Below are 26,626 nucleotides of genomic sequence, written 5' to 3'. Positions count from 1 at the left end.
TATTAACCTCTTCTAGTCAGACACAGAGAGAAGGAAGGAGACCAAAGTCAGAGCAAAGAAGGTCGCTGACAGGGCTGACAACCTACATGAGCTGTGGCCTCATCCATCCTGCGGCCAGAAGGACTGGCGGTGGCCGGCCGCCAGTACTGACCATCCTAATCAGGGCTGCAATACATGAGACGGTGTAGAATGGTGGATAAATCTAAATTTGACAGAACTCAAAGTCTTAAAATGTTCAGACTTAGTAGACCAGTTGAGACTAGAGAACTGGGACTCTCGTCTTGAGATGTTTTCTAAATCTTGAACTGAAACTCCCTATAGTCGTGTTGTAGAGCTGTGTCCCAATGACACACAACCTAAAGGATGTTATCAGTCAGTATATGGCTCCATGAACAGTCATCCGTATGAGACGGAAAGGTCAGTCATTTCTCTAAAGGAATTAGATGATAAGGGGTCAGGGAAACTAAAAGATCCAGAACTCAAAGCAAAGGGTGACTCCTTGTGAAAAATTGTAACTAATGTAACTGAAAAATTTGTATAGAAATGGTCAAACTGGAACCTAATGCGATGTATAAACTTAGGCCCAAAACACTATTAAAATATTATTTTAAAAAACATTAGCAAAAATTTTCATGTAAGTTAAAAGAAACCATACTATGAAATAATTTGGCATCTCTAAGGCCAAATGCATCTGTCATATCACTTAATATAAGTGACAAAATTTATGTACTAAAATATATATTTTATATTGGATCACAAGACAAATAAGATGTATCTCTAGATTCAGTAATATCATTCAGAAATGATAAAACTATAAAGATAGGTTAATTAAATTAATTATTTTATGAATTAAAACCACATGAGAGCAAATCATTTTTCACAGCACAGACATACCGTATATTCAAATCTAGTAGAAAGGTTCAGGAGCCCTCTGGACACTGTGGTATCAGCACTGGGCAGCTAACACCACGTGACTGGTGGCTTAAACCCACTGGATGCCCCTAGGAAATAGATGAGCCTGTCTGCTGCCCGAAAGCTTGAGTCCCAGACACCCTACGGAGCAGTCCTACTCGATGACAGTGGGTTTTAATATAAAGGCTGTATTTGAAATCTTTCCACAGTGACAACTAAAATATCGGAAATGACACTGAGATTAACAACTCAGCACTGAGTCAAGATCAAGCCTTTTTGTTACAAGTTGTGAGAAGCAGCTAAACATGGCCTTCTGTTTTCAATGAGGACCTGTGACCTGTTGCCCTACCTTGCATAAACTGCTTACCATTGAATCGTGTGGAATCATAGGCTGATCGGGGACTATGCTGCAATTTTTTGCGTACCTCATATACCAGGCGTAAATGTAGCTATTATGAAGCATTGGATAATGAGCCCTGGTGATGTAGTGATTATGCATTGGGCTGTGAGCTGGAGGGTCCACGGTTTGGAACCACCAGCAGCTCTGTGGGAGAAAGGCAAGGCATTTTCCTCCTGAAGACAGTTACGGTCTCAGAAACCCACAGGGAGTCACTGCGAGTCAGCACTGACTATGATAGAGAAATTGCCCAATGTAAAGTTATACACACAAAATTGAACTTATGTAAACAATGTTGACATATTGACTCAAAATAAGCTTCAGAGGAAACTTTTAGAACAGTTATTGGGTGGGCAGATAATGCCAGGCAAACAGGACCCCTTTAAAGCACAACAAAACAAACAAGTAAAAGACAAAACAGGGTTCATGATCTTGATATCATATAAGAAAACGTTTATGTCAGAAAGTACTACATAAGACAACATTCCCTTCATAGCAAATCCCATAGCAGCAACATCCATCAAACAAACTCCAGGAGAAACAGACACAGTGAGCTGGACGAAAATTTAATTCAACTCTCTTGCGCCATCGCACCCTGAAGTGAAAAGATCAGTCATGCTCAACTCTGATAAGTAACCGTTGCTCTCAAGTTAATTCGGAGACAGGACAGTTCCATGCATTAAATAGAAGAGAATTGCTCCATCAGGTTGTCTTGGCAGCAATCTGGACACTAGCAAATTTCCAGGCCTTTCTCTCACAGCACCCCGGGCGGGGCGGAGGGGGCGGGGGGTTTTCGAAGCACTAACCTTGTTGTTAACAGTTGAGTGTGCTGTTTGACCCACCGGCGGGCCTCAGCTAAGTGACCCACCATGCCCCCAGAGCTCCAAGTGATACCACAGGGAGTTTGCATTTTCCCACATGCTATGAAACTAGCAGAACACTGACACTTACACCTGACCGGTGTGAAGACACCCCCCCCCCCCAACCACTGGTGCAGAAATTAAAAAATAAAACTGTAGTCAACAGAATCAAATCACACATTCTGTTTCTACCATGACCATGTGGGAGATGCATAATCTACAGTAATGCCAACGAATAATAGGAATTTTGTTATTATAATTTAAAATAGTAATAACTCTGTGGGGAAAAAAGTATATACCTGTAGATCCTGAAATGAAGCCAGACGCATAGCTGCTATGCTCCCATGGCTCATTTCAGGGGCTTGAAACCACCAGCCCGTCCTGAGAAGAGAGTCTGGGCTTCCTACTCCCAGGGAGGTGGGGCCTCTGAAGCTCACAGGGCAGTCCCACACTGTGCTCAAGGGTCGCTATGAGTCCCTATGGCCTCCGGGGCAGTGAGGCTTGTTGTTTTTCAAGATGCTGTAAAGGCATTTAATGAAATTCAATATTTAGTCTTGATGTTAAAATTCACGCAGTAATATAAGAATGAAGGGATAGTTATTTAACATTATAAAATATATCTATCTCACCAAAACAGCCTTTAAAAGGCCAGCCTCAATCTAATATCTGATCAAGGAAAACCAAATAAAACAGCAATAACACAGTTATTTACTGATCAATTTTTTTAATTAAAAACTGTTCTTGCAAAATTCAGTGGATAGTAAGAATACTTTCTTCTATTAAATCGGCATTCTATGATACTCACTGTCCCGACACAACCACTGAAGAAAAAGCGGTGAAAAAGCAAATGTGGTGAAGAAAGCTGATGGTGCCCGACTATCAAAAGGTATAGCATCTGGGGCCTTAAAGGCTTGAAGGTAAACAAGCGGCCATCTAGCTCAGAAGCAACTAAGCCCACATGGAAGAACACATCAGCCTGTGTGATCACGTGGTTCTGAAGGGATCAGTTATCAGGCATCAAAGAACAAAATATCATATAATTGGGTGCACACCTCCAGGGTACAATCACTGAAGACAATTGGGTGCATAAGCAAATGTGGCGAAGAAAGCTGATGGTGCCCAGCTATCAAAAGAGATAGCATGTGGAGTCTTAAAGGCTTGAAGGTAAACAAGCGGCCATCTAGCTCAGAAGCAACAAAGCCCACATGGAAGAAGCACACCAGCCCATGCGATCACGAGGTGTCAAAGGGATCAGGTATAAGGCATCATCAGAACAACAGCAACAAAATCTTACCATAGTGAATGAAGGGGGGCAGTGCAGAGTGGAGACCCAAAGCCCATTTGTCGGCCACTGCAGATCCCCTTGCAAAAAGGTCTAGGGGAGGAGATGAATCAGTCAGGGTGCGACGTAGCACCAATGAAGAATACAGCTTTCCTCCAGTTCCTAAATGCTTCCTCCCCCTGAACTATCATGATCTAAATTCTACCTTGCAAGTCTGGATAGAGCAGAGGATGTACACTGGTGCAGATAGGAGATGGAGGCACAGGGAATCCAGGGCAGATGATACCTTCAGGACCAGGGGTGAGGGGCGATACTCGGAGGGTAGAGGGTGAGTGGGTTGGAAAGAGGGAACCGATTACAAGGATCTACATGTGACCTCCTCCCTGGGGGACGGACAACAGAAAAGGGGGTGAAGGGAGACGCCAGATAGGGCAAGATATGACAAAATAATAATTTATGAATTATCAAGGGCTCAAGAGGGAGGGGGGAAGTGGGGAGGGAGGGGGAAAAAAGGAGGACCTGATGCCAAGGGCTTAAGTGGAGCACAAATACTTTGAAAATGATGAGGGCAAAGAATGTACAGATGTGCTTTATAGAATTCATGTATGTGTGGATTGTGATGAGTTGTATGAGTCCCTAATGAAATGTTTTTTAAAAATTCAGTGGATAAAGTATGTTTTTGCATAACTAATGGGGCTATAAATTAATGAGTGTTCTGGAAAATAGTTTGGCATTGTTATGAATAGCCTAAAAAACATTCCTGTCCTTTGTCCAAAAGTTCTGTTGTGGAGAATCTAGATTATAACTAATCTGCAAGATGAGGCTTCAAACACAAGATGTGTGCATCAGTATTGGCTCTAATAGGTATAAAAATTTTTAGAACTGAAGCTTGCTTGGGCAAAATAGTCCCACCTTCACCCTCTACTCACACACGATGATGGGAAATTCCAATGCGTCCCTGCTTCGTTTCTGTGGGCTGCCGTCTGGTGTTCATATCCGATTCCATATGAAATTCCATAAGGAAATGGGCCTCCTTTTCACATTTAGGTCTCAAAACATGATGATTAGGTATTTGAGGGAGAATTAAGAGAGAGGAGAGTGGAAAACTAATGTGTTTAGGGAAAGCTAAAGTGTTGGATTATTTAGTGGGTTAGGTATGTGTTGGCCTGCTAACCATAAGGTCGGCAGTTAGAACCCAACACCAGCTCCTCGGGAGAAAGATAAGGCTTTCTACTCTGGAAAGAGTTACAGTCTTAGAAATCCACGAAGGCAGGTTCTTTCTTTGTCCTTTAGCTAGGAGTCAGAATCCACTCAATGTTGGTAAGTTTGAAAGGAAGTGGATTTCATCGTTATTTGAGTTGGAGAGAGAGCAGGAAATCGTTTGTTCCTCTGTGTAAATAACAAGAGAACGTTTATATGAGGCAGCTGAGAGGAATTTGAAACATTTCACAAAGGTTACTGAAACGTCCCAGGGAAAAGTCAACTGTGACCGATGATGAACTCAGAAACTGAAATGGCTGGAAGATTCCGTTCATATGCCAGTTACTACTTAGCTGCCCTGGCGTCTCCAGGCTCCCTGAGTCCCTGTGATTGCCCAGGCCTGCTACGTCTCTGATGCTCTACTATCTGCCTCTTCCGCAAGATTGAGATCGCCAAAGAGGAAGGTCTTCTTTGTATTGGGTTTTACAGCTTCTTCTCCGAGTTCAGAGTTTGGCCCATGCCTCTACTAAGTGATGGAGTTTATATTGTGCCAGCCTTTTGAAGGACAGCTTTTAAAATATCAAACACACAGGTTTTTTGGTACTTCATCCACATGTCCTACAATTCAATAGCTCGCTCATAGCAAGAAGAGTTGTGCAATCATGACCAAAATAAATTCTAGAACATTTTCTTCTTTGTATTCATTGTTACTCATGAAATTATGTTTTAATTGTCACAAAAATACAGACACCAAAACCTTCTCCAATTCAACAACTTCCACGTGTATGATTCAGGGCCATTGATTACATTCTTCATGTGTACAACCATTATTGATATCCTTTTCCAAATTCTTCCACCACCATTACCATAAACTCAGGGCCCCTAAGGAAAAACTCTTCCTCCTTCACCTGCGGTAGCCACTGGTCAAGTTCGATTGGGCAGTTTTCAGTACTTTTCTTTCTCTAGTGTTCACATAGCATATACATGCACTCCAGAGTCAAGTCATTTGTAAAAGAGTTGCATGTACATCATCACAATCAGTTCTAGTGCTCCCGTCCTCCTCCAGCATTCATTGCTTGCTCCCCCAATCCCCCCTCCCCCACCCCACGTCCCCGATAAACCATCGCATCCGTTATTGTCTCTATGCATCTGCTCCTTCTGTGCCTCCCAAACTGGGAAATCCCACAGAAACCATAAAAGCAAAAGCAAAACAACATGGAAAGAAGATGATAATAATATAAAGATAAAAATAAAGAATAAGAAAGAAAACCGATAACTATCTAGAGTATTATTTAACAGAAAGATCTTTCTTCCCCAACAGGATTACCAAACCAACAGTAACGACCAGGCAGTGGTTGAAATCTGTGTCACACGAATCACAACAGCCATCAGAGAGACAGAGTCCATCGAGAAGCATGCCAAGGCCCTTGTGGGGCTCTGGGACTCCTGCTTGGAACACAACCTGAGGTCCTCCGGGAAAGAAGAAGACTCTCCCCATGCAAAAATCGCATCTGATATCACGAGCTGCATTTTACAGGTATGTCAGTGTGTGGTGTCAGGCTATTTGGCACTGGCTTGGCAACTTACCTGAATATTTATTTCTGAACTAAGAACCACCGTGTCTAGTCGGACATACATTCAAAGAAATGCCACAAATAAGGTGGAGAACACTGCATTCGATTTCCCCCTATGGGCTGTCAGAAAGCTTCATAATGTTTAATACCTTGTGAAGGACAAGGAGGCAGGAAACCTAACATTAGCTCCTATACACAATGCTAAGCACGTCAACATACCAGAATTTCCTTTAATGTGTAAAAGGCTCGTAAAAGCCCCATAATAAATCTCCTCGCCCTTTAATCTAATTGTGGATTTAAGACATGGACAAAGGAAACAAATCATAAAGCAATGTGTTTCAAGACCCAAATGAGGAATACTGGAAAATTCCAAAGAAGAAACCTCTTGTTGAAGATCAGGGAGGAAACCAAGCGTTAAGGGCAGTGAGCCTGGGATACGGAGAAGGAAGGAGTCAATCATTTTAAAGTATACATTTATCTGTATTGCGACCCTGTTTCACTTCCTTCCTCTGGGGGCAAGCATGAACTTAGAGTTTTGTGCCGGCTGTGTAATGCTGGGGACATCACATGACTTCTTAAGCCAGTAGTATCCTCCTGTCAAAAGTGGATTAAATGAACAGTATCTATGGTAAATTTCACCAAACACTATGTGATTGATATTTCGCAAAAAAAAAAAAAAAGGAATCCTGTCATAAAATAAGGTGAAGAACAAGGCTTTCAATTTATTCCTGATTTTTAGGCGGTCATAAAGCTTTAAAACAAAAGGCATCCGAAAGAACTATAAAAGACTCAATAAAGAAAATGGATTAGCTGCCCAATCCAATTTAACTATGGAGTTCCCCTGCCCTTCCTCACTCTCAATAGCATTGTCTTGTGTGACTGTGAAATCTCAGGACGTGAGTCCCAATGAGCTGTTTGGAAAACAGTGGTTAGGGTTGAAGTGCCAGGTACTGTGCACGGAAACTAATGCTGGCTTCCCTGCTTCCTTGCCTTTCTCCTGCTTTCATCTTTTGCACAGTTGTCCAGGCTTTGCTGGAACACAGTCCATCTGTACCAAAGACTGAGCCAAGACTGCACACACCACCACACTTGAGAGTTACAGAGGAGTCAAGAGGTGGGAAGGAGAAATGCAACAAGACTGACCAAAGATTAACACTCCAACTCATTGCCATCAAGTCAATTCTGACTTAGAGTGACCCTATAGGACAGGGTAGAACTGCCCCTAGGGGTTTCTCTGACTCTTTACTGGGAGTCGTAAATTTCCTCTTTCTCCCAAGGAGCAGCTGACCTTGCAGTTGGCAGCCCAGTGCGTAACCACTATGCCACCAGGCCTCTTTGGAGAGTGAAAGCACTAACGAGCTCATATGTCTGTGTGAGAGTTACACAATTCCATGGCAACTTGATAAGCTAATGAAGGGGTGGAGTGTAGCCTGTCAATCAGGTCACCGCCTGATGATCACTCCTTGTGGGCATGGCCTTCTCATGAGGATTCTGGGAACTTCCTCTCTCTTGATTCTGCCATCAGAAAAGGTGGGTCTCTCTCTCTCTCTCTCTCTCTCTCTCTCTCTCTCTCTCTCTCTCTCTCTCTCTCTCTCTCTATCTATCTATCTATCTATCTCTCCCTATCTCAATCTCTCTCTACCTCTCTCTCCCCTTCTCTTTCCTACTGTTGAGACACTCCGAGAGCTGGAGGAGCACATGGAGACCCACAGTAGTGCTAAAATGCTTCCACTGACACTGAATCCATAAGACTTTTCATTGGCCTGTGATCTTCCTGCATTTGGCATCATTGCATGCACTGTATGAGTCTGAAGAGGAATTTATGGACTAGAATGGGACTTCTGGGCTAATAGCAGATTTATGGACTTAATCGGGACTGTGATGTTTTCTTAATATCCAATGACTATTTGGTATAAAGTTCTTTATTATACATATATGAGTGTCTCTGAATTTGTTTCTCTAGTCAACCTAGACTAACACAATCAATTGATTTTCTTGATGATGTACGTTCTTGATATATTGTTAGGGGAAACAGGATGATTCTCCATTCAGGAAGATCTCACAAATCGCCTCTCACTGGGGCAGCACTATCCAATAGAAACAGAATGCAGGCTACAAATGCAAGCCACGTATGTAACTTTATATTTCCTAGTAGCTACCTTTGGAAAAAAGAAAGTAGAAACAAACAGATTAAATTCATTCTAATGGTGTATTTTCTTAAGTCAAATACATTAGAAATTATCAATATGTAATCCATGTAGATATTATTGAGGTATCTGAATTCTTTTTTTCTTTGTAGGCCTTATAAGTCCAGTGTGTGTTTTAGCATACCTCGCATTGCACTAATCCTGCGCCAGGTGCGCAGCAGTCATTGGTGGCCAGAATCAGTGTCAAGGCAGAGCAGCCTTTCTGAGTGGAACATCTGTTTGGAGAGAATTATGAATAGTGAGAAGTTTCGACAGATGATCAAATGGACATTCCAAGCAGAAATAAAACAGCTTATGCAAAAGTCCAGATCTGTGAAACAAGATAAAAGTCAGAGAATTATAAGCAAAAGGCTTCAAAAAAACCCTGATTCTATTTTATATGTATTTTGCCACAATAAAAACAGACAGCAACAAAAAAAGCAAAATACAAAAGACAGAGGTGAGTTTTTAAAAGTTTTGAAACTTGGGAGAGGTGGTGGTTACGCTGCGGTAGGAATACACTAAATACCACACTTTTAAAGTGTTACTTGTATGTTATGTGTATTTCACCTCTGTTTTTAAAAGTGGGGCGGAATGGGAAAAAAAGAATGTTTCATTCTGGATGTGTTAGGCTGGGTTGACTAGAGAAACAAATTCAGTCACACGCATGCATGTATAAGAGAAAGCTTTCTATCAAGAAGTAATTATATATCCAGCAAATATCCCAGCCCAGTCCAGATTAAGTCCATATACCCAATACCAGTCCATAAGTCCCTCTTCAGCCTCATGCAGCCTCATACAGCCACGTGTAATGACGCAGGATGCAGGAGGATCATAGCCAATGCATGCAGAGTTGTGTGGAACCAATGGCAGTAGAAGAATCAGAGGGCCTCACCAGCAGAAAGGTGAGGGAAGAGAGAGGGGGTGGTGGTGGTAGTTCCCAGAACCCTCCTTAAGAGAAGGCCACACCCACAGGAAGTCACCATCAGGCTGTGATCTGATTGACAGGCCAGACTCCACCGCAGGAAATTATGTAACTATCACACTGGATAAGATGGTATGTATCCTAGTTGAAAGGGAATTAAAAAGTTAAGGTGTTCTAGTTAAAAGGGAAATAAAAAGTCTTTAACAAATAAAAAATTTGGTTCATATCCAGGCACCCCCTCCAAAAAAATAAAAAGAAAGTTTTAGTTGGCTTACTGATTTACCTTACTTAGTGAAACTTACTGATAATCCACGACTCAGTGTACATTAGCGTGTAAGATTTTTCAGAGACAACTCCTGAAGATGACTGATTTTCTGAAAAGGAACAGAGCAAGCATGTCGGTAGGGCTGATGACATCAAGTGGGATAGCTCCCGGTGTCAGCCCCTCCCCTTCGGACCTCCTCAGTAGACCATGGAGAACCTTTCCCAAATATGCCGTGGAATCCATTCCGACTCATAGAGCCTCCATAGAGGATTTCAAACCTTCAAAGAGCAGATTGCTTCATCTTCCTTCAAATGCATGACAGTGGGTTTGAACCCGACTTTGTAATTAGTAGTCTACTGCTGACCCTGCAGCCCACCATGCTCCTTAGCCGTGTTTATTATCCATTTTAATCATAGGCTAATATGTAATAAGTTCAGTTATAAATTGATGATGTGTAATATTTCTGAGATTAGATGGATACTAACAACAAAACCGTTTTATTTATTCATCTTAATTAATCATTTTATTGAGAGGGGGGCTGTTCCAAATCTTATAACAATCCATCATTCAATAGTATTAAGCAGGCCTTCCTGCTGACACCATGGGAACCAGAAAAAAGTCCCTGGCTAAATTGCTGGGGGGGAGGGGAACAAATGAGTTGCTGAAAAGGCCACTACTCTGGCCTTTGAGCGCAGGGTGTCCCTTGTGTGTCCCAGGAGGAGGCCAATGCTGATCACGAGAGGGGAGAAGTTTCAAGGGCAAACTGACCCATCAGTCATGCTCAGCGTCTTCTACAGATAACGTTGGAATCGTAGGCCCACGTGGTCAGCCCCAGACACCATGAGCAAGGCTGCAGTGCAGGCTGCATCTGCCTTGAACTTTCAGCCGTTTCTACGTGGAACTTTCTGGCTGGCAATAAATACTGGAAGGATGACTTCGGACTACCTGTAATTTAGGGTCTTGTGAGAACCAGGTAGAAATCCAGATGCTTTACAGTTCTCTCTCTCTCTCTCTCTCTCTCTCTCTCTCTCTCTCTCTCTCTCTCTCTCTCTCTCTCTCTCTCTCTCTCTCTCTCTCCCAGGAACATAAAAGAGTAGGCCAACTTTGAAGAATCAGGAGCTCAGCATTTGTAGCTTGAACAAGATGAAAAGAACAAAAGCGTGATTGCTTCCCCTACTCAGCCGTGATAAGCAACCCCAACATCGTAGTCGGCTCATGGCTGCTCTTTCTGTACCATTGCCATTTCACTGGGTTTCTTTTTCTGGTAACTTTGCTGTCGTGCCAAACTAAATGTGTTTCAAATAAAAAAGGGTTTTCTTTTCTCTCCCTTTTTCTTTTTGTTGCCAAACCTCATCCTTTGTTTTAAATTTATACACAAATTTGCCTCAAGCCGTTCCTCTTTTGCTTAGCAATGATTTTCAATTCCTCCTTGTCTTGGTCCATCCATTTACAACTCGCCATTTTGCCTTGAGGTAGCTCACACAGTTCTAGACCCCACACTCCCTCCTGGGTTGTCCATCAGCACAGGTGTGTGGCCCGCACTGTAGAGTTCCGGTTTCTCTCGCCTTGGGGCATATGCTTCTACCAGCACAGCCTGATTCCTCAGACACCTCTCTCACCTGTGCCTGTACCACAGAGAATTGCAGCAGATCACCACCTTGGCCCACATTCTGGCTTCACGGAGAGAAATCGAGAACTAGGAATAGTAAGATACCTTTCGGCTTTGAGATTTTAGAGTCAGGCAGCTCTTGGTTTTTACAGAGGAGAGACTGGCCGTCATTTTCTCTCCTAAGCCGTGGCTCTACCTTTTGTAAAATGGGGATAACAATGTTAAAAACTCACTCACTGCCATCAAGTCCATGCCAACTCAGAGCGACCCTATAGGACAGGGTAGAACTGGCTCTGTGGGTTTCCAAGACTATAACTCTTGATGGGTGTAGAAAGCCCCATCTCTCTTCTTCGGAGTAGCCGATGGCTTCGAACTACCAACCTGGCAGTTAGCTGCCCAGTGTGTAACCACGATGGCACCAGAGCTTCTTGTTGAGGGTTAGAGGTGGTATTTCATGTAAAGGGCTTACTTAGTAGGGTTACTGTCTAGTAGTACTCAATTTTGTTTACAAGTGACTTCCAGCTAGCAAATGACTCTAACCTTGTGCTCGTAGAAGGAGCCCTCGTAGTGTTGTGGGTTAGGCCTTGGGCTGCTCCTGAAAGTAGTTCAAACTCAGCAGCCACTCTATGGGAGAAAGCTAAGGTGTCTGCTCCTGTCCTCATTTCCAGTCTTGGAAACCCTCTCGAGCAGGGGTTACGACCCTCAGGTTGAGAACCGCTGCTCTGTAGGGTCACTATGAATGGGAAGGGACTTGAGAGTGGGTTTGGTTTGCGCTGTGGTTTGATCTCAGAGGATAAGGAAGTGAGAATACAGTTAGACATCAAGCAATTAAAATCTAGTACTTCTAATTGGTAGTGTTGAGGAGGAGTTATACATGAAGAGGCCATTATGACCAATTATGGTCTAGACGCTATTTCAAAGTACCTATTTCAAACTAGTCATCTAGACCTAACAGCTTCCTCTGACCAACCTTCCTATGGAGTCGACTGTAGGCATACCTTGGAGACAGTGTGGGTTCACTTCTAGAATAGCAATAGATACAAATATTAGAATCAAGAAGAATGGACAGTGGGCCCTTCCCCTGAAACAGAGGAGAAAATGACCAAGTATTTCTGACTTCCAATGGAAGATCCAGGGATGACTTCGATTCCCTCCCCGTGCTCGAACAAACCCCTCTGGCTCTCTCTCCTCTTCGCATTTGTAAACATAAATATCGCAAAGCAAGTCACACAAGTTTTTTGGTTTCTCAGTGCATCTAAACATTATGTTTACACTACATTGCAGTCTAGTAAGTGGGCAATAGCAGTACCAGAAAAGATTGAAATCCTGTAAGAATAACAGTCAACCCCGCGGGACCAATAACAAGAGTAGCAAAACCAGGAGGGGAAGGGGTAGGGGGGATAGAAAGGGGGAACTGATCACAAAGATCTACATATAACCCCCTCCCAGGGGACGACAGTCAACAGAAAAGTGGGTGAATGGAGACATCGATCAGTGTAAGATGTACACTGGTTCAGACGGGAACTGGAAACACAGGGAATCCAGGGAGGATGATCCCTTCAGGACCAGTGGTGTGAGTGGAGATACTGGGAGGGTGGAGGGAGGGTGGGTTGGAAAGGGGAACCGATTATAAGGATCTACATGTGACCTCCTCCCTGGGGGGTAGACAACAGAAAAGTGGGTGAAGGGAGATGTCAGACAGGGCAAGATATGACAAAATAATAATTTTTAAATTATCAAGGGTTCATGAGGGAGGGAGGGTGGAGGAGGGAGGGGAAAACACTGAACTGATACCAAGGGCTCAAGTAGAAAGAAAATGTTTTGAAAATGATGATGACAACAAACATACAAATGTGCTTGACACAGTGGATGGATGGATGAATTGTGATAAAAGCTGTATGCGGCCCCAATAAACTGATATGTAACAAAAGAAAAAATGGTGTGATAATTCCAAAAATATGAGAGGCACAGAGTGAGCGTATGCTGTTTGAAAAAGGAAGCCATGCCTGAGCCCTTGGACCTCCAGCTTGGCCTTGGCCTGCCCCGCCCTTCCCCTCGGTCAGGGCAGGAAGACCGCTCTCCTTTGCCAAGTCGGCTCCAGCCTGATCTTTCTCGCACACTGTGGTCTTTTGCTGGTGCAAGCAGCTCAGCAGAGCAGGTTCTCGGCCAGCCGCACTGGCTGCCTCCTGCCCCCAGGCCCCCTCCCCCCCCAGACAAGAAGCTGATGGTCCGTTTAGTGTCATCCCCATGATCCCTCCCCACCCCTAATTTTTAAACATCTTACAACGTTGTACACAGTAAACGTTTCTATGGCTTCTGTTCGTCTTTTAAACGTTTTGTTGTAGTTCTGTACACAGCAAATTTGTTCTCCACTCAACAATCGAAAGGAACAAGAAAAAGGATGCCAATAGGCTTGCTCAATGCAGAGCTGCCACAAGCCTTCCAATTCAATTTTAAAAATTAAGCAACGTTTGCAAAACTCTTCAAAACAAGGTACCCCATGAATTACCCATTTCTTTGCCACTGGAAAAATCCTGAGACTGAAAATACACCTTTCTTAAAAGCCACCCTTGACACTCATAAGAAATGCAAGCCTGGGGCAAGTTGAAGAAAAGTCAGTCAACATGGTTGAGTTTCTGGAATAAAACTCGAGAACCACAGCCCAAGCCTCACAGTGACTGAGAGCCGATCTCATGCCGCCTCTGCTGCCTACAGCAGTGAAGGCCTCGTCCCCAGCCAAAGCCCTTAGCAGGTCTGCGCCCTGCCCCTCATCAGCTCAGCCGTCTGTCGGCTCACATGTTTTACGGCTGTGTGGCCAGGAGAGAGGGCGTGGGGAGGGAAGAGAAATCACCCCTGACTCTGCCACTGAAGTCAGAAACAGTTGTCCACGGGCCCCTCTGTGCCAGGGCAAGGGTCCCGGTCCATTCTCTCCCTGCCACACTCCACTGCTGTGTGAAGAGTCCCATGCCAGGGTAGCCTGGCGCTGCACGCAAAGCGCCTCGCTCTGTTTCCAGAGCATGTCCTGACTGTGTTCATTTAGACGTTTAATATTCAACCATTGATTTGCTCTGGGATCTTGATTTGCTCACCTGTAAAAGGTGAAGGATCCCAGAAGCTGTCTCATGAGGTTATTGTGAGGACAGAATGAACCAAGAGTTGCACACATCTTGATTGGTATTATTGTCACCTGCGAGTAAAGTAGCAATCAAAACTCTCTTAAAGGATTCATTACTGAATTTTTTTATTATAAGCCATTATTTGTTGCTCATCTCCTCTCTCCCCCAAACAGAGTCTATTTCATGCGCAAGTATATCCCCAGTGGGTAGGCCAGTGCCTGGCATATAATAGGTGCTCAAACAATAGTTACTGAGTGAAAAGATAAAACATGAGCTCAGGAGATGTGCTGGCCCCGGGCTTCCGGAGCGGAAATGTTCTTCCCTGCGTGGACCCCAGTCCTTGTTCCTCAGCTCATGCCCACAACATAGAGGCCCAGGTTAAGAGAACACCGAAGCACAATCTAACTTCCTAGGACTTGCTCCCTGATGAAATTAAACCGAGTGCCATTGGAGATGTCCCTGGAGAAGGCCATCATGCTTGGTAAATTAGCCGGGTGGCAAAACCAGAGGGAGACCTTGAAGAAGACGGGTGGACACAGTGGTTGCGTCGATGGGCCCAAACATAAGACTAATTATGGAGCTGGCACAGAACTTTCGGGCAGGGTTTCGTGCTGTTGCACACGTGGGCGCTCCGGGTGGGAGCCAGGTCCATGGCACCTGACTGCAGCAGCAGCAGCAGGACCATGAGGCGATCTGCCTCGCAGCAACCCTGACAGAGAGAGCAGTGTTTGCAAGGCTCCAATCTTTGGAGAACAGGACTGACAGACTTTACTCCCTCAGATGACTGGTCAGAGTAGTTATGCACTGGGCTGCTAATCTGAAGGTCCACTGTTTGAAACCACCAGCCACTCTTCCGGAGAAAGTCTAAGCTTTCTAACTGGGGAAGGGTTACAGTCTTAGAAACTCACAGGTCAGTAACTCCTAGCATGTTCTGCAGAGTTGCTGTGGCAGTGAGGTTGTTGTTGTTGTGTTTAGAGCAATTGTTGGATTTGAGCCTCAATTGTTGGGTTTAGCAGCCAAGTACTTAACCGCTATCCTCCCAGGGGTCTTTGCTCCCTATTCCCTGTGGGGAAAACGTAGGTATAAAAGCCATTCCACTGTGGTATGTATAGCCATGCTGCTAAGAACCAATCATTCAAGATATGAATCCCACATTAGTTGGACTCTCTGCTCGATGATATTGTCTGAGTCAGCCAGGGACTCTTACTGTAAGCAAACGACGGGTCACGTCCGGTGTGCTACCCATCCCTTTGTTGTGGCTCTTCATTGAGTCCCAGGCCTGAGAGTGAAGAGCTTTGGGGTCGCTATCACCGCAGACATCAGATTAAGAAACGCTTTATTCTTTTCTATCTCAAAACACTGGGAACCGTGCCCAAAGTGCATTTTAAAAGGAGACGCTCCCGCAAAGGCTCAAATTGATGTGAATCTAGTTACGAACTATACTTCTTGGCATCTGTCGAACAAAGCCCTTTTGTTTTACTCCTGGAGCTGGACACGGGTCTTTATTTTCACTGGGCATCTCAATGAATTTGTTCACTGCGCACCGATCTGCAGGTAAGACGACCCACATCCTGACATGCTCACGTCTGCACTGAGGGGTAGGGTCTGGCATGGGCTCTGGCATGAACATCTGCTACTATTTCTTAAAACCTCATTTGTGAAATCATCAACACAATCGTCCCTCTGCATGTGTGCCATTAGATAAAATAATTCCACGGTGGAGTTGAGACCTAATGCACTACCAATCCCTTTTGTTGTCCTTGAAAGTGAAGCTTAACTGTTGGAAGGAGATTGGACAGTATCTGCCAAGTCCTTGTGCCCCATGTCTGCCTCCCAGCCACCTGGTAGCCTCCCACACGATGCATGCTTATCTTCCTGACACACAGTAAGGACTCTGGCCACTGGAGATGGAGCTCCTTGGGGGGCAGTCCCTTGGTGTCCATAGGAAAGATTTGTATTTTTGGTTAATGCTTTCACTTAACATGGAATTTGAAAGATTTCCACACGACATTTGTGGAAATAGAACAGAAAAGCGGTGTGGTGGCATTTTTGTTGTTAAATAATGATGGTATCCATTCGGGGAATTGTGGCATACTTACTTAGAATGGCTCTTCTCCTCGTAGTTTTTGTCACTCCCACCGAAGGACGGGAAGGGCACGTGCAAAGAAGGGAGAGCTGTGGGAGGACTCTCGTCCAGGGATGGGTCAGTTGAGGCATTCTGCTGGCTGTAAAGGGAGCCATTTCAGAAGTAAGAAGAGAGAAGCTTGCCGCCATCATGAAAGAAGAACCACCGCTCAAGTCTGTGCAGGCCTGGTGAGATCACCCATGAAGTGGGGAAGCGCTGGTCACCCTGGATGAAGTGCTGGTGGCAGTGCAGGCACCAAGACCACCAGACGGGCTGCTGGGCTTCCCACAGCCCAGAATGAGTTGTAGGCTTTTAGGCAGAAGGCTGGCTTGCAGAGTGGGGTGCTCCTTGGGCATTGTTCAAGGTTAAAGAAGCATGGTAACACTTTTTCAAGTAGGAAAGAGACCAAGAAGCTGTGTGACTCAGAGGCTGAGGATCAGAAGACAGAGAGAGAGAGAGAAACATGCCTGCAGAATGGCTGAGAAAGACTGTGACCACAAGAACTGTATTCTTAACATATCTTTATTCTGGCCTAAAACCTTTTAACGTATCCAATAAACCCCATCATCCACAGTCTCGTCTGTTAGTTCTGTGCGGCTTTGCGGCTGTTTCTCAGACCCAGCAGAACTTCGAGTGCTGCTGGAGAACAGCAAGTGTCAGAATGGGACAAAGGTGCAGGCACGTCTGCCCTCTGCCTCCTGTCGAGTTGGATTCTCCTGTCCCCCTTGTGTAGCCGGAGGAGGTCAGGCATGGCTCCCACCTGATCATATCAGGATTTTAAACATTTTCCTTGGAACCACGCTTCTGAGACTTTCCTAACTGGCCGCTATTTTTCTCTAGAGTATCTGAACTTGTTATGAAAGAAATATGATGGGATCGGTTAAGGCAGATGGTTCCTTCATTGGTGTTGGCCAGTGCTAGTTTACCAACGGTGCCAACCCATTCTTGGGAGCGTTGATTTCCATTTGTCTTTCCCTGTGCCTTGTCTGTGGTTACCACCAGTAGGGAGTGCTTACATTGTACTTCTTCCCAATGCCAACACCTCTGGGTTCTCAGTAAGTTATAGAAAAGAATGTGTCCTCTTAGTGGAGATGTGTGCCTTCGTAGCAGTGGGTTGCCGTCCATGGCTAAAGGCAGAGAATAAATAAAATAAAGCTGGGCATGGCATTCTTTGGTGGGAAGCTCTGACCATGGTGACCTCCTCTCGATGTCGGGACTCTGAATAGCCATGAGAGGGACAAGGCTGAGCCACTGAAAAGTTAAACTGGAAAAAACTACACATAAGGGGAACATGCCTGTCTATAGATGCAACCCAAAAATCCTGAATAGATGAGACGGAAGGCCCACCACTAATTAAAGCAGCTTGCATGTGACAGCATAGTGGTCCCCCCCATGTCACAGAGTAGAACTGCTCCTTCAGAGTTTTGGACTGTGATCTTTACAGAAGTGGGTCTCAGGGCCTTTCTTCAGTGGTGCCCCTATGTGGTGCAAACTGCCATCTCTTAGACTGGCCGTCAATAGCAATCCACTTGAACCACCAAGGACTAGAGCACACCAGGCATCTATTAGCAGAAAGCAACTTGATGGCAACGAGTTTGGTGTTTTGGGAATGTCAGGTCAAAGAAGTAGAACTAGAAGATGATGATTATTATTGAGGAAATGGCTAACTCAATTGGCATTCTTAAACACGGCCTGCCTGAAGAGTGTGTTCCCAAGGAGATCATCAGCCCGAGGCTGTTATTTGGGCCCCTTGAAGCAGGACTGCTCAGGAGGAGAGGTGCTCTGGGGGTCTTGTTGGGTAAGCCTCTGTCTCAGCCCAGGTGGACTATAGAAACACATTCAGAGACACTCACGTGTGTCTAAGAAAGAGCCTTATATACAAGAGCAATTGAATATTGAGAAAACACCCCAGCCCTGTCCAGATCAAGTCCATACATCCAATATTAGCCCATATGTCTGATACCAATCTACAAAGTCCTCTTCAGATTCATGTAACACATGCAATAACACCGAATACAGGAAGATCACAGGCCAGTGGGTGGAAAGTCTTGTGGATCCAGTGGCGGTACAGGCATCTCAGTGCTGGCATGGGTCTCCACGTGGTTCCTTCAGCTCCAGGGCTCTCATGTAGCTGCATGTGTCTTGTCAGCAAGCATGTCTCATAGAGAGTGAATCTGTCTCCTACCTTCAGCAAGCTACTTATCTCCTTAGCGCCTCCAAACGCGGTCATCACCAAATAAGGTCATCAAACTGAGACCTGATTGACAGGCTAAACTCCACTCCTTCACTCATAAGTCTCAAATTGACACTATATTATGTAACTATCACAGCATCAGATTGCTAACCCCTGGCTGGCAATTCAAAACCACCAACTGCTCGGAGGGAGAAAGATGAGACTCTCTTCTCCCTGAAAGAGTTAAAGCCTTGGGGATTCTACACAGGAGTGCCCTGAGTTGGAATAACCTGAGAGCAGTGAAGTCACAGAGACGGGTATTCAGTTGTTGGGCAGGAGTGTTTGTAACATCAGTTGACTCCGTGTCCTAATGACATATCCCTTAGTATCTCCCTCAGCTCTGTGCTCAGGAGTGAGCAGACTGATGACGAATAGCTCTCCCTCTGTCCTGGTAACAAGTCTTGAAAGTACGCTGCACAGTGCTCACCTGCTGACTGAAAGTTTGGTGGTTCAACCCCACCAGCCGCTTCATGGGAGAGAGATGTGGTAGTCTGCTTCAGTAAATATTCACACCTGCAAAAACCCTTTGGGGCATCATCTGCATATCCTATGGGATCACTGTGAGTCAGAGTCAACTCAAGCAATGGGTTTGTTTTGAGGGAGGGTGTTGTGTGTGCATGTACCTCTGGATAATGTACTAGGGGAGCCCTAAACTTGGCCTGGACAAAGTCCTCATGTGGCGAGTACTTCAACAGGCTGGGCAGGCATCTGCCATGGACACAAACATTTCTGTGTGGCCTGACCCAGGTCAAGTTCAGACTTCTGAAGCTAGGGCCAGCTTCATAGCTCATCATATCAGTAATGGTTTAGTTCCGTCAGACCCAGTTAAAGTCACCAGCGAGGAGTAGATGGTCCAGACAAGTGCAAAGCGTAGCATCAGATGAGTGTGGCTGCAGGCCACGTTCATGGTGAGGTGATGTCAGAGACTCTACAAGGACAGGACCTCATAAGTGCAGCTGCTGTATCAGCACATGGTTGCCATCAAGGAACAGGGTCAGAATGTTCAACCTTAGTGGGGGGCGGGTACCAAATGGAGTTGTGAGATACCATGTACCACACTTCATGGTTCAGATGGATCCTTGAGCCTGAGAAAAGGATTTGAAAGTCCTGAACTCTCAGCATTTGGAGAATATTAAAAATGTGGAAAGTATAGTTGCCTCAGCTATCCCATAATATTGATTTTACCATCCCCCACTTAGTGTGAATAGAGAAGTCATCTCCCTCACACCGTCACTGGCCGTATAGCACTTTTGACTATGCTGGGCCTATGGCCTCATTGCATGTCATTGCCATTCACAAACCCTGGGGCAGGTATTGCGTACACTTGCATATCCTATACAAGACTCTATTCATACTAACTTTCAAGTTCACTTGAGAGGAGAGCTGAAATCTGGATTTGTCTTACTATATCCATGAAGGGGCTTCCGAAATGTCATGAGAAAATCCCATTCTTTTTTTAAAAAAACTTTTATTATTAAGTAGAGATAAATAAAACATTCTTTTTTATTGTTTTTAAAATCATTTTATTAGGGGCTCATACAACTCTTACCACAGTCCATGCATACATCCATTGTGTGTCAAGCACATTTGTACATTTGTTGCCCTCATCATTCCCAAAACATTTGCTTTCTGCTTGAGCCCTTGGTCTCAGCTCCATATTTTCCCCTCCCTCACTGCTCCCTCTTCCCTCTTGAACCCTTGATGATTTATAAATTATTATTATTTTGTCATATCTTATACTGCCCAACATCTCCCTTCACCCAGCTTTCTATTGTCCATCCCCTAGGGAGGGCGTTATATGTAGATCCTTGTAATCGGTTCCCCCTTTCTACCCCACCTTCCTTCCACCCACCCGGTATCGCCACTCTCACCACTGGTCCTGATGTGATCATCTGTTTTGAATTCCCTGTTTCCGGTTCCTATTTATACCAGGTACATCTTTTTTGATACTTTTTTTTGTGAGCTTTTTAAGCCTCGTCCTATATTTAGAAAAGTGCATGTATGAGAGCTTGAGGAATTCTAGCCCACTAAACACAGCCTTGTAATCAGAACCTAAACCAATATAATTGAGTAATGTAAGCTAGCATATTTTCTCTTTTGGAAGTTGTTTTGATATCTTCTTTTATAAAGTATCTGTGTAAGTCCTTTACTCATTTTTCCACATGGTTGGCTAAGTCTGGTTTGGAGGAATTTTTTATGTATTCTGAGTACTAGGAGTCTTTTCTTGGATAAATGTAATGCAAACATCTTTTTCCTACTCTTTGGATTATTTCTTTACTTCCAATTGGAAGTTCCTAATTTTATAATGTTCCACTTTATAAACTGTTTTGTTGTGTTTTGTTTTCCTTTATGGTTAATCCTTCTCCAGTCTGTTAATGAAAACCCTTCCTGTCTCGGTGGTCATTAAGACATTCAGCTGTGTTTTCTTCTACGTGCCTTATTACTTAGTTTTTCACATTTGGATCTGCAGCCTCTCTGGAATTGATATTTGTTATTCCAGACGTAGTAGTCTAGGTGCATGTTTTCTCCCATACGGATATACGGTTGGTCCAACTATGCCATTGTTAAAAACCTGAAAACCAAACCCACTGCCATCGGGTCATTTCTGACTCAGAGGACCTTCATGCCATTGCTGAACTGCTCCTCGGGGTTCCTGAAATTGTCGCTCTTTGCAGCAGACCCTCTGGTCTTTCCCCCAACCAGCACCTGACCTTGCACTTAGCGCCCTGGTGCTCAACCCAAGCCTCTAGCAGCATTCCACTGACCATCGTTAAGAGCAAGATTCTGCTCAAGGGCCCTAAGTATCAATGACAGTTTCCCTTCGTGTCTCTGCTTTGTCTTTCCTATGTGATCCAAAGTCCTCTCCAGGTGCATTTCTACATTTCCTTCCGTCTTGAACCTGCTCTTTAAAGTACGGGGGAAAGTTGAAGAAGGAAGCTCCTGGCTTTACGTTGTGTTAGGAATGATACGTCTCAACTGCTATGACAAAGATCTAAATGTAGCAGTGGGTTAAGTATCACAGAATTGTATGTGTCTGTCATATAAAAATTTGAGAATAAATAATTCTGGGCTGATATTAAGCTCTACAGTATCATGTTTCTTTTCCACCTTGTTTCTCTGTTACTCAGCACAGTTTGAAACCCATTGTTGAGGACTGAGTTTCTCCACCTTCCAAAGGCCACGATCCTTTAATACAGTTCCTCATGTTGTGGTGCCCCCCCCCACCATAAAATTATTTTCATTGCTACTTCATCACTGTAATTTTGCTACTGTTATAAATTGTCATGTAAATATCTGATATGCAGGATGTGTTTTCATTGCTACAAATTGAACATAATTAAAGCTTAGTGATTAATCTCAAAAACAATATGTAATTATATATTATGAAATATTTATTGCTAATTATAAATAAATGAAATTTTGTCTTCAAGCATGGTGTAGCATGGGTAACAGTCTTCACGCCGGGTACTCGTATGTGGGCAGACCCGCCTGGAGATGGTTAGAGGAGCAATGTCTCAGTTCCTAAGATCATCAGAAATATGTGTTTTCTGATGGTCTTAGTCGACTCGGTGAAAGGGTTGTTTGACCCCCAAAGGAGTCGTGACCCACAGGTTGAGAACCACTGGTCTATGCGATGGGCCGGCAAACTGTGGTTCACTAACCATATGTGGCTCTTTCAGTGCGTACATGTGGCTCCGAAGTAAAATTAAAGATGAAAATAAAGCTATCACAGTTCCATTGTCAGATAGCGGTGATCTCATTTGTTTGTAAACATATACTTAGGGCTCTTGAATATTTTTTTTAACTGTTGTGAGGGACAGGATGGGTGCTATGTCACAAAAGTTTGCCAACCCCGGATCTAAGATGACTGCTCCAAACTTTGGTACCAAATCCGAATTCCAACGGGCAGCGCACCAGCAAGAGCAGGAGAAGGGCAAGCCCTACAGGGTCATGGCAAGCAGGACGCTGAGCACATTACTTCTGGCCACGTTCAGTTGCAAAGAAGACTGAAGCTCAGGGTCATATCCCAGATGAAACTGAAGAAATCAATCAAGGGAGAGGCAAACCTTCACTGGTAGACAGCTGCCAATTTCTCCCAGAATATTTGTTTCTGCATTCTAGGCTTGTTATCAATGTTCTCGTGTTACACATGCAAACCTGTACATGGACTGCCTTAAATCGAGACTTCTGTTTTGAGGACGTGAACCTCTTTGCAAGAATGTCTGTCGTACCTTGAACCTCTTGGTACCCCAGAAAGCATTCCTGTGCCAGACACTTGATTTCATGGCTTCCTGGGCCCCGCTTTATAATCTTGCAGACTGTTTGACCTGGAAAGGATGATAATCATCATGTGTATCAGTGACGAACCTGAGACCCAGCAAGGCTAATGACATCTTCATGATCCCCCAGCAAGAGGAAGAGATAAGAACCCAGGGGTCCACCTTTTCCGTCCAATGCTCTTCCCACCCCATTATGTTCCTGATGGCAACTGGGCAGCCGAATTGACTTTGTCTTCATCGTTGGCGTTCAATTTGGCAGATGTTTGTTGAACATCTACGATAGACCCTGAAGTCTGGCGACACCTATGGGTAGAAAGATAAGCACTCTTCAAGACTCACCAGCATGCCCCCTGTGGACTTCTCTGATCCCTTTCCTCACCCGCAATCCTATTTCCCCCCACAGACAGAGCTCCCACAAAATGGAGTGATTTAGTCTCACAACTGCATCCTCACCTCGGTCCCTTCCCCACCCCCTACTCATCCATTAGGTCTCAGCTAAACCATCACTTGCTCCAGCAAGTCCATGATATGCCATGTGTGTTAGTCTGGTGACATTAGAGAAATAAATCCACAGAAACTCGTATGTATAAGAAAGAGTTTTATATAAAGGGTAAGTACACATCAAGAAAACATCCCAACGCAGTGCTGCCCAAGCCCACAAGTCCAACATTAATCCATATGTCCGACACCAATCCACAAAGTCCTCCTCCATCTCACAAAACACACACTGTGACACCGACTACAGGAGGAAATCCGAATCAGTGAACGTGTAAGCATCTCAGTGCTGGCAGGGCTCTCCACACGGCTGCTCCAGAACCCAGGGCTGCATCAGGGTAGGTCCATGTGGCTTCCCCTCAGGGATGTCTTGCAGGAAGTGAGCCTTACCAGCTGAAGCAGGGAACTGGCTAACGCAGATACACCCTGGTCCAACCATCAGAAAGCAGGAGACCTGAGAACTAGAAAGGCGAGGCTCACCGAGCCATTAATCGCTCCACCAGGTTGACGCAATGAACTTTAACTATCTCACCATGACTGGATTATGTGCTCCTTCACTCTCTTAACAATTTTACACTTTGCCTCTCAAAGACCTCTGCAGAACTACCTGGCTAATTGCCTGTTGGCCTTTAGGTCGCCAGAACAAGATCACGCATTCCCCAATGCAATGGAAAGAGGGCTCAAACCTAACCCAAGTCATTGCCGCCCATTCTCTTGTGACTGAGAGCCACGCTATAGGACCAAGGAGAACTGCTGGGCATCTTTCTGCTGGGAGCAGGGCCACTGGTGGGCTCAAACCACTTGCCTTTCAATTGGCAGTTAAGGATTGTACCCACCATGCACCTAAGTCTCCTGGAGATGAGGACAGGGCCAAGATTTCACAGCTGTACTAGAGGAACTGGGCTCAATTGATATTTGGGGGATGGATGAACAAATGAGTGACTAATGAGTCATTTATTATTTGTTCCTTCTATTTTTTCAGAATTACAACCGCCCTCCTGTGATGGCGCTGGCCATCCCCATTGCGGTGAAATTTCTGCACAGAGGCAACAAGGAACTGCGCAGGGCCATGTCTAACTACCTATCCCTGGCTGCAATCACCTCGGTGGATCTCCTAGCTGATCACACGGAGGCTATCGTGCGGAGCATCCTCCAAGGTACAGCGTGAAAGCTGAGCTCATGGACATGTTTGGGGAGAGGTTTGAAGGATTTTGATGAGGCTTCTGGCTGGTGGAAAGCAGGGCCTGGAGGAATGGGAACCACGTTAAATGTGGTGCCGTGTCACTAACTGGCTTGTGGACTAGCGTAAGGTTACATGTGTCAGTGTTTCTTAGCCTAGAGAGTGGACTCAATAACAATTTAAGCGAGTTCTGAGCTTCCTTTCTGGGTAATGGAAACAGCATGCTCAGCCGAGAGCCATCAAGTGAGAGGTGTTTGTCCACCCAGAGGCACCACGGAAGAAAGGCCTGGTGATCTACCTCTGAAAGATCCATTTAAAAAGAGACGTGTCAAGTTGATTCTGACTCTCAGGGGCCCCATCAAGCAGAGTCAAATGGCCCCGCCAGGTTACAAGACTGTATATCTCTGTGGAAACAGGCTGCCATGTACTTCTCCCCAAGAGCGACGGATAACTTTGAACTGCTGACCTTTTGGTTAGCAGCTGGTGCTTAACCACAGTGCCATCAGCACCCTCCTCGGAAGCCACAGTTGTTAAAAGGTAGTCCTCCTCTCACACACCTAGGGCCTCTGTGTGAGTCTGAATCAACTCAGCGGCACTGAGAGGAGTGTGAGGGGGCGGGAAGGGGGTGGGGGGAGGGAAAATCTTCTTTTCAACTCCGCATTTCTCCATCCAGACAACGGTGTTCTTCATGCTCCTAGACACCTTGTCCAGGAGGCACTGTAGTTTAGGTATTGGGCTCTACTAACTATAAGGTCAGTGGTTCAAACCCACTGGCTGCTCAAAAGAAACTGTTTCCATAAAAGATTGGTGGTTTTAGAAACCATCTACAGGGTCATGAGGATTCTGACCCTGAGTCAGGATCGGCTTGATGGCAGTGGGTTTGGGGATTTTTGCTTTGGTTTAGGCACTTGTCCAACCAGTGACTGGGGTGAGCCTGTCTGAGCGCACACAGTGCAGGGTGTCCCCACCACTCTTGGTGGCAGATGCAAAACACCTTCCTTTGCTTTCCAAAGGCAAATAAATAAATGAATTAATAAATGCATGAATGAATGAATGAGTGAATATGACTTTTTTCCCCCTAAAATGTACCTGAGAACATGTGAAGAGTTTTAAGATGCGGACATAATTGGGGACTGCCCTAGGAGTTGTTAAAGGCTACCATAAAAAGTCAAATGCGAGCACTTCTCTTACTTATCCTCACATTTGACTGAAAAGGAGATGCGGTTCAACTCCCGCCATGTACTCCTTGCCTCATGTCTTTCCGTTGTGGTCTCAGATCTATTAGAAGTCACATTTCTTGGATTTGGGGCTGGCCAGGGGTATTGTGGTGTGCCCTTGGTATCCACAGTCTTTAGGAATCTGGAAAGTGCAGGAGATCCTTGAGCCTCTGGGCCCATGGTTTGCTGACCCAGCCCCTCAAGGTGCTCGAATGAGCATTCACCTCTGAAAAGTGCCCCCGACTGAGCATTTCACAGAGTGGCCAAGGGGGTCCCACGTGTCTCCCTCCCATCCTATCCAGACCAGTCCATTAGCCCAGGCCACCCTTCTCGCCATACTTCTTGGCTCAGCCAGGCTTCACAGGGTTACCTCGCCCACCCACCCTGAGCACACTCTGTGGCAGCCTGGGGCCAGGTGGGAGAGCACCTATCCTTCTCCGTGGGGTCTCCCTTGAAGAAAGTCCTAGTGTTCCTCTCTCCATGCTGCTATACCAGAAACACCACAAGTGGGTGACGGACAAACGGAGATTTCGTCTCTGACTGTGAAAGCGGCGAGAAGACTAGGGACCAGCTCTCCCTGTGGGTCAGCTCTGCGGGAAAAGCTCTCATCTCTTCTGAACGTTTGCTATGGGGCAATCTACTATGTCTTGACATTTCTGTTCTCCCATCTCCGCTTCTCTGGCTCGTTTGCTTCATGTCTTTTCTATCTCGAGAGAGATGCAGACACTGGCTACTCTAATCCTGTTTAGTTGCCAGAACTAAGACAACCA

The 26,626-nt window shown here is 45.1% G+C and overlaps 1 protein-coding gene across 2 annotated transcripts in view; it reads left to right on the top strand.

The window, feature by feature from the left end:
• The window catches only part of VEPH1 (ventricular zone expressed PH domain containing 1), a 273,698-nt gene that overhangs the window by 20,241 nt on the left and 226,831 nt on the right, over positions 1-26,626 (top strand). For both annotated transcript variants that reach the window (XM_075548875.1, XM_075548874.1), the window contains exons 2-3: positions 5,973-6,188; positions 24,442-24,616. In XM_075548875.1, the coding sequence (XP_075404990.1) occupies positions 5,973-6,188; positions 24,442-24,616 (391 nt within the window). The remainder of the gene's footprint in view (positions 1-5,972; positions 6,189-24,441; positions 24,617-26,626) is intronic.

Source organism: Tenrec ecaudatus, chromosome 4 (genome assembly GCF_050624435.1).
Source record: "Tenrec ecaudatus isolate mTenEca1 chromosome 4, mTenEca1.hap1, whole genome shotgun sequence".
Taxonomy (NCBI): Eukaryota; Metazoa; Chordata; class Mammalia; order Afrosoricida; family Tenrecidae; genus Tenrec; species Tenrec ecaudatus.
This window is presented reverse-complemented; position numbering and strand designations above follow the sequence as displayed.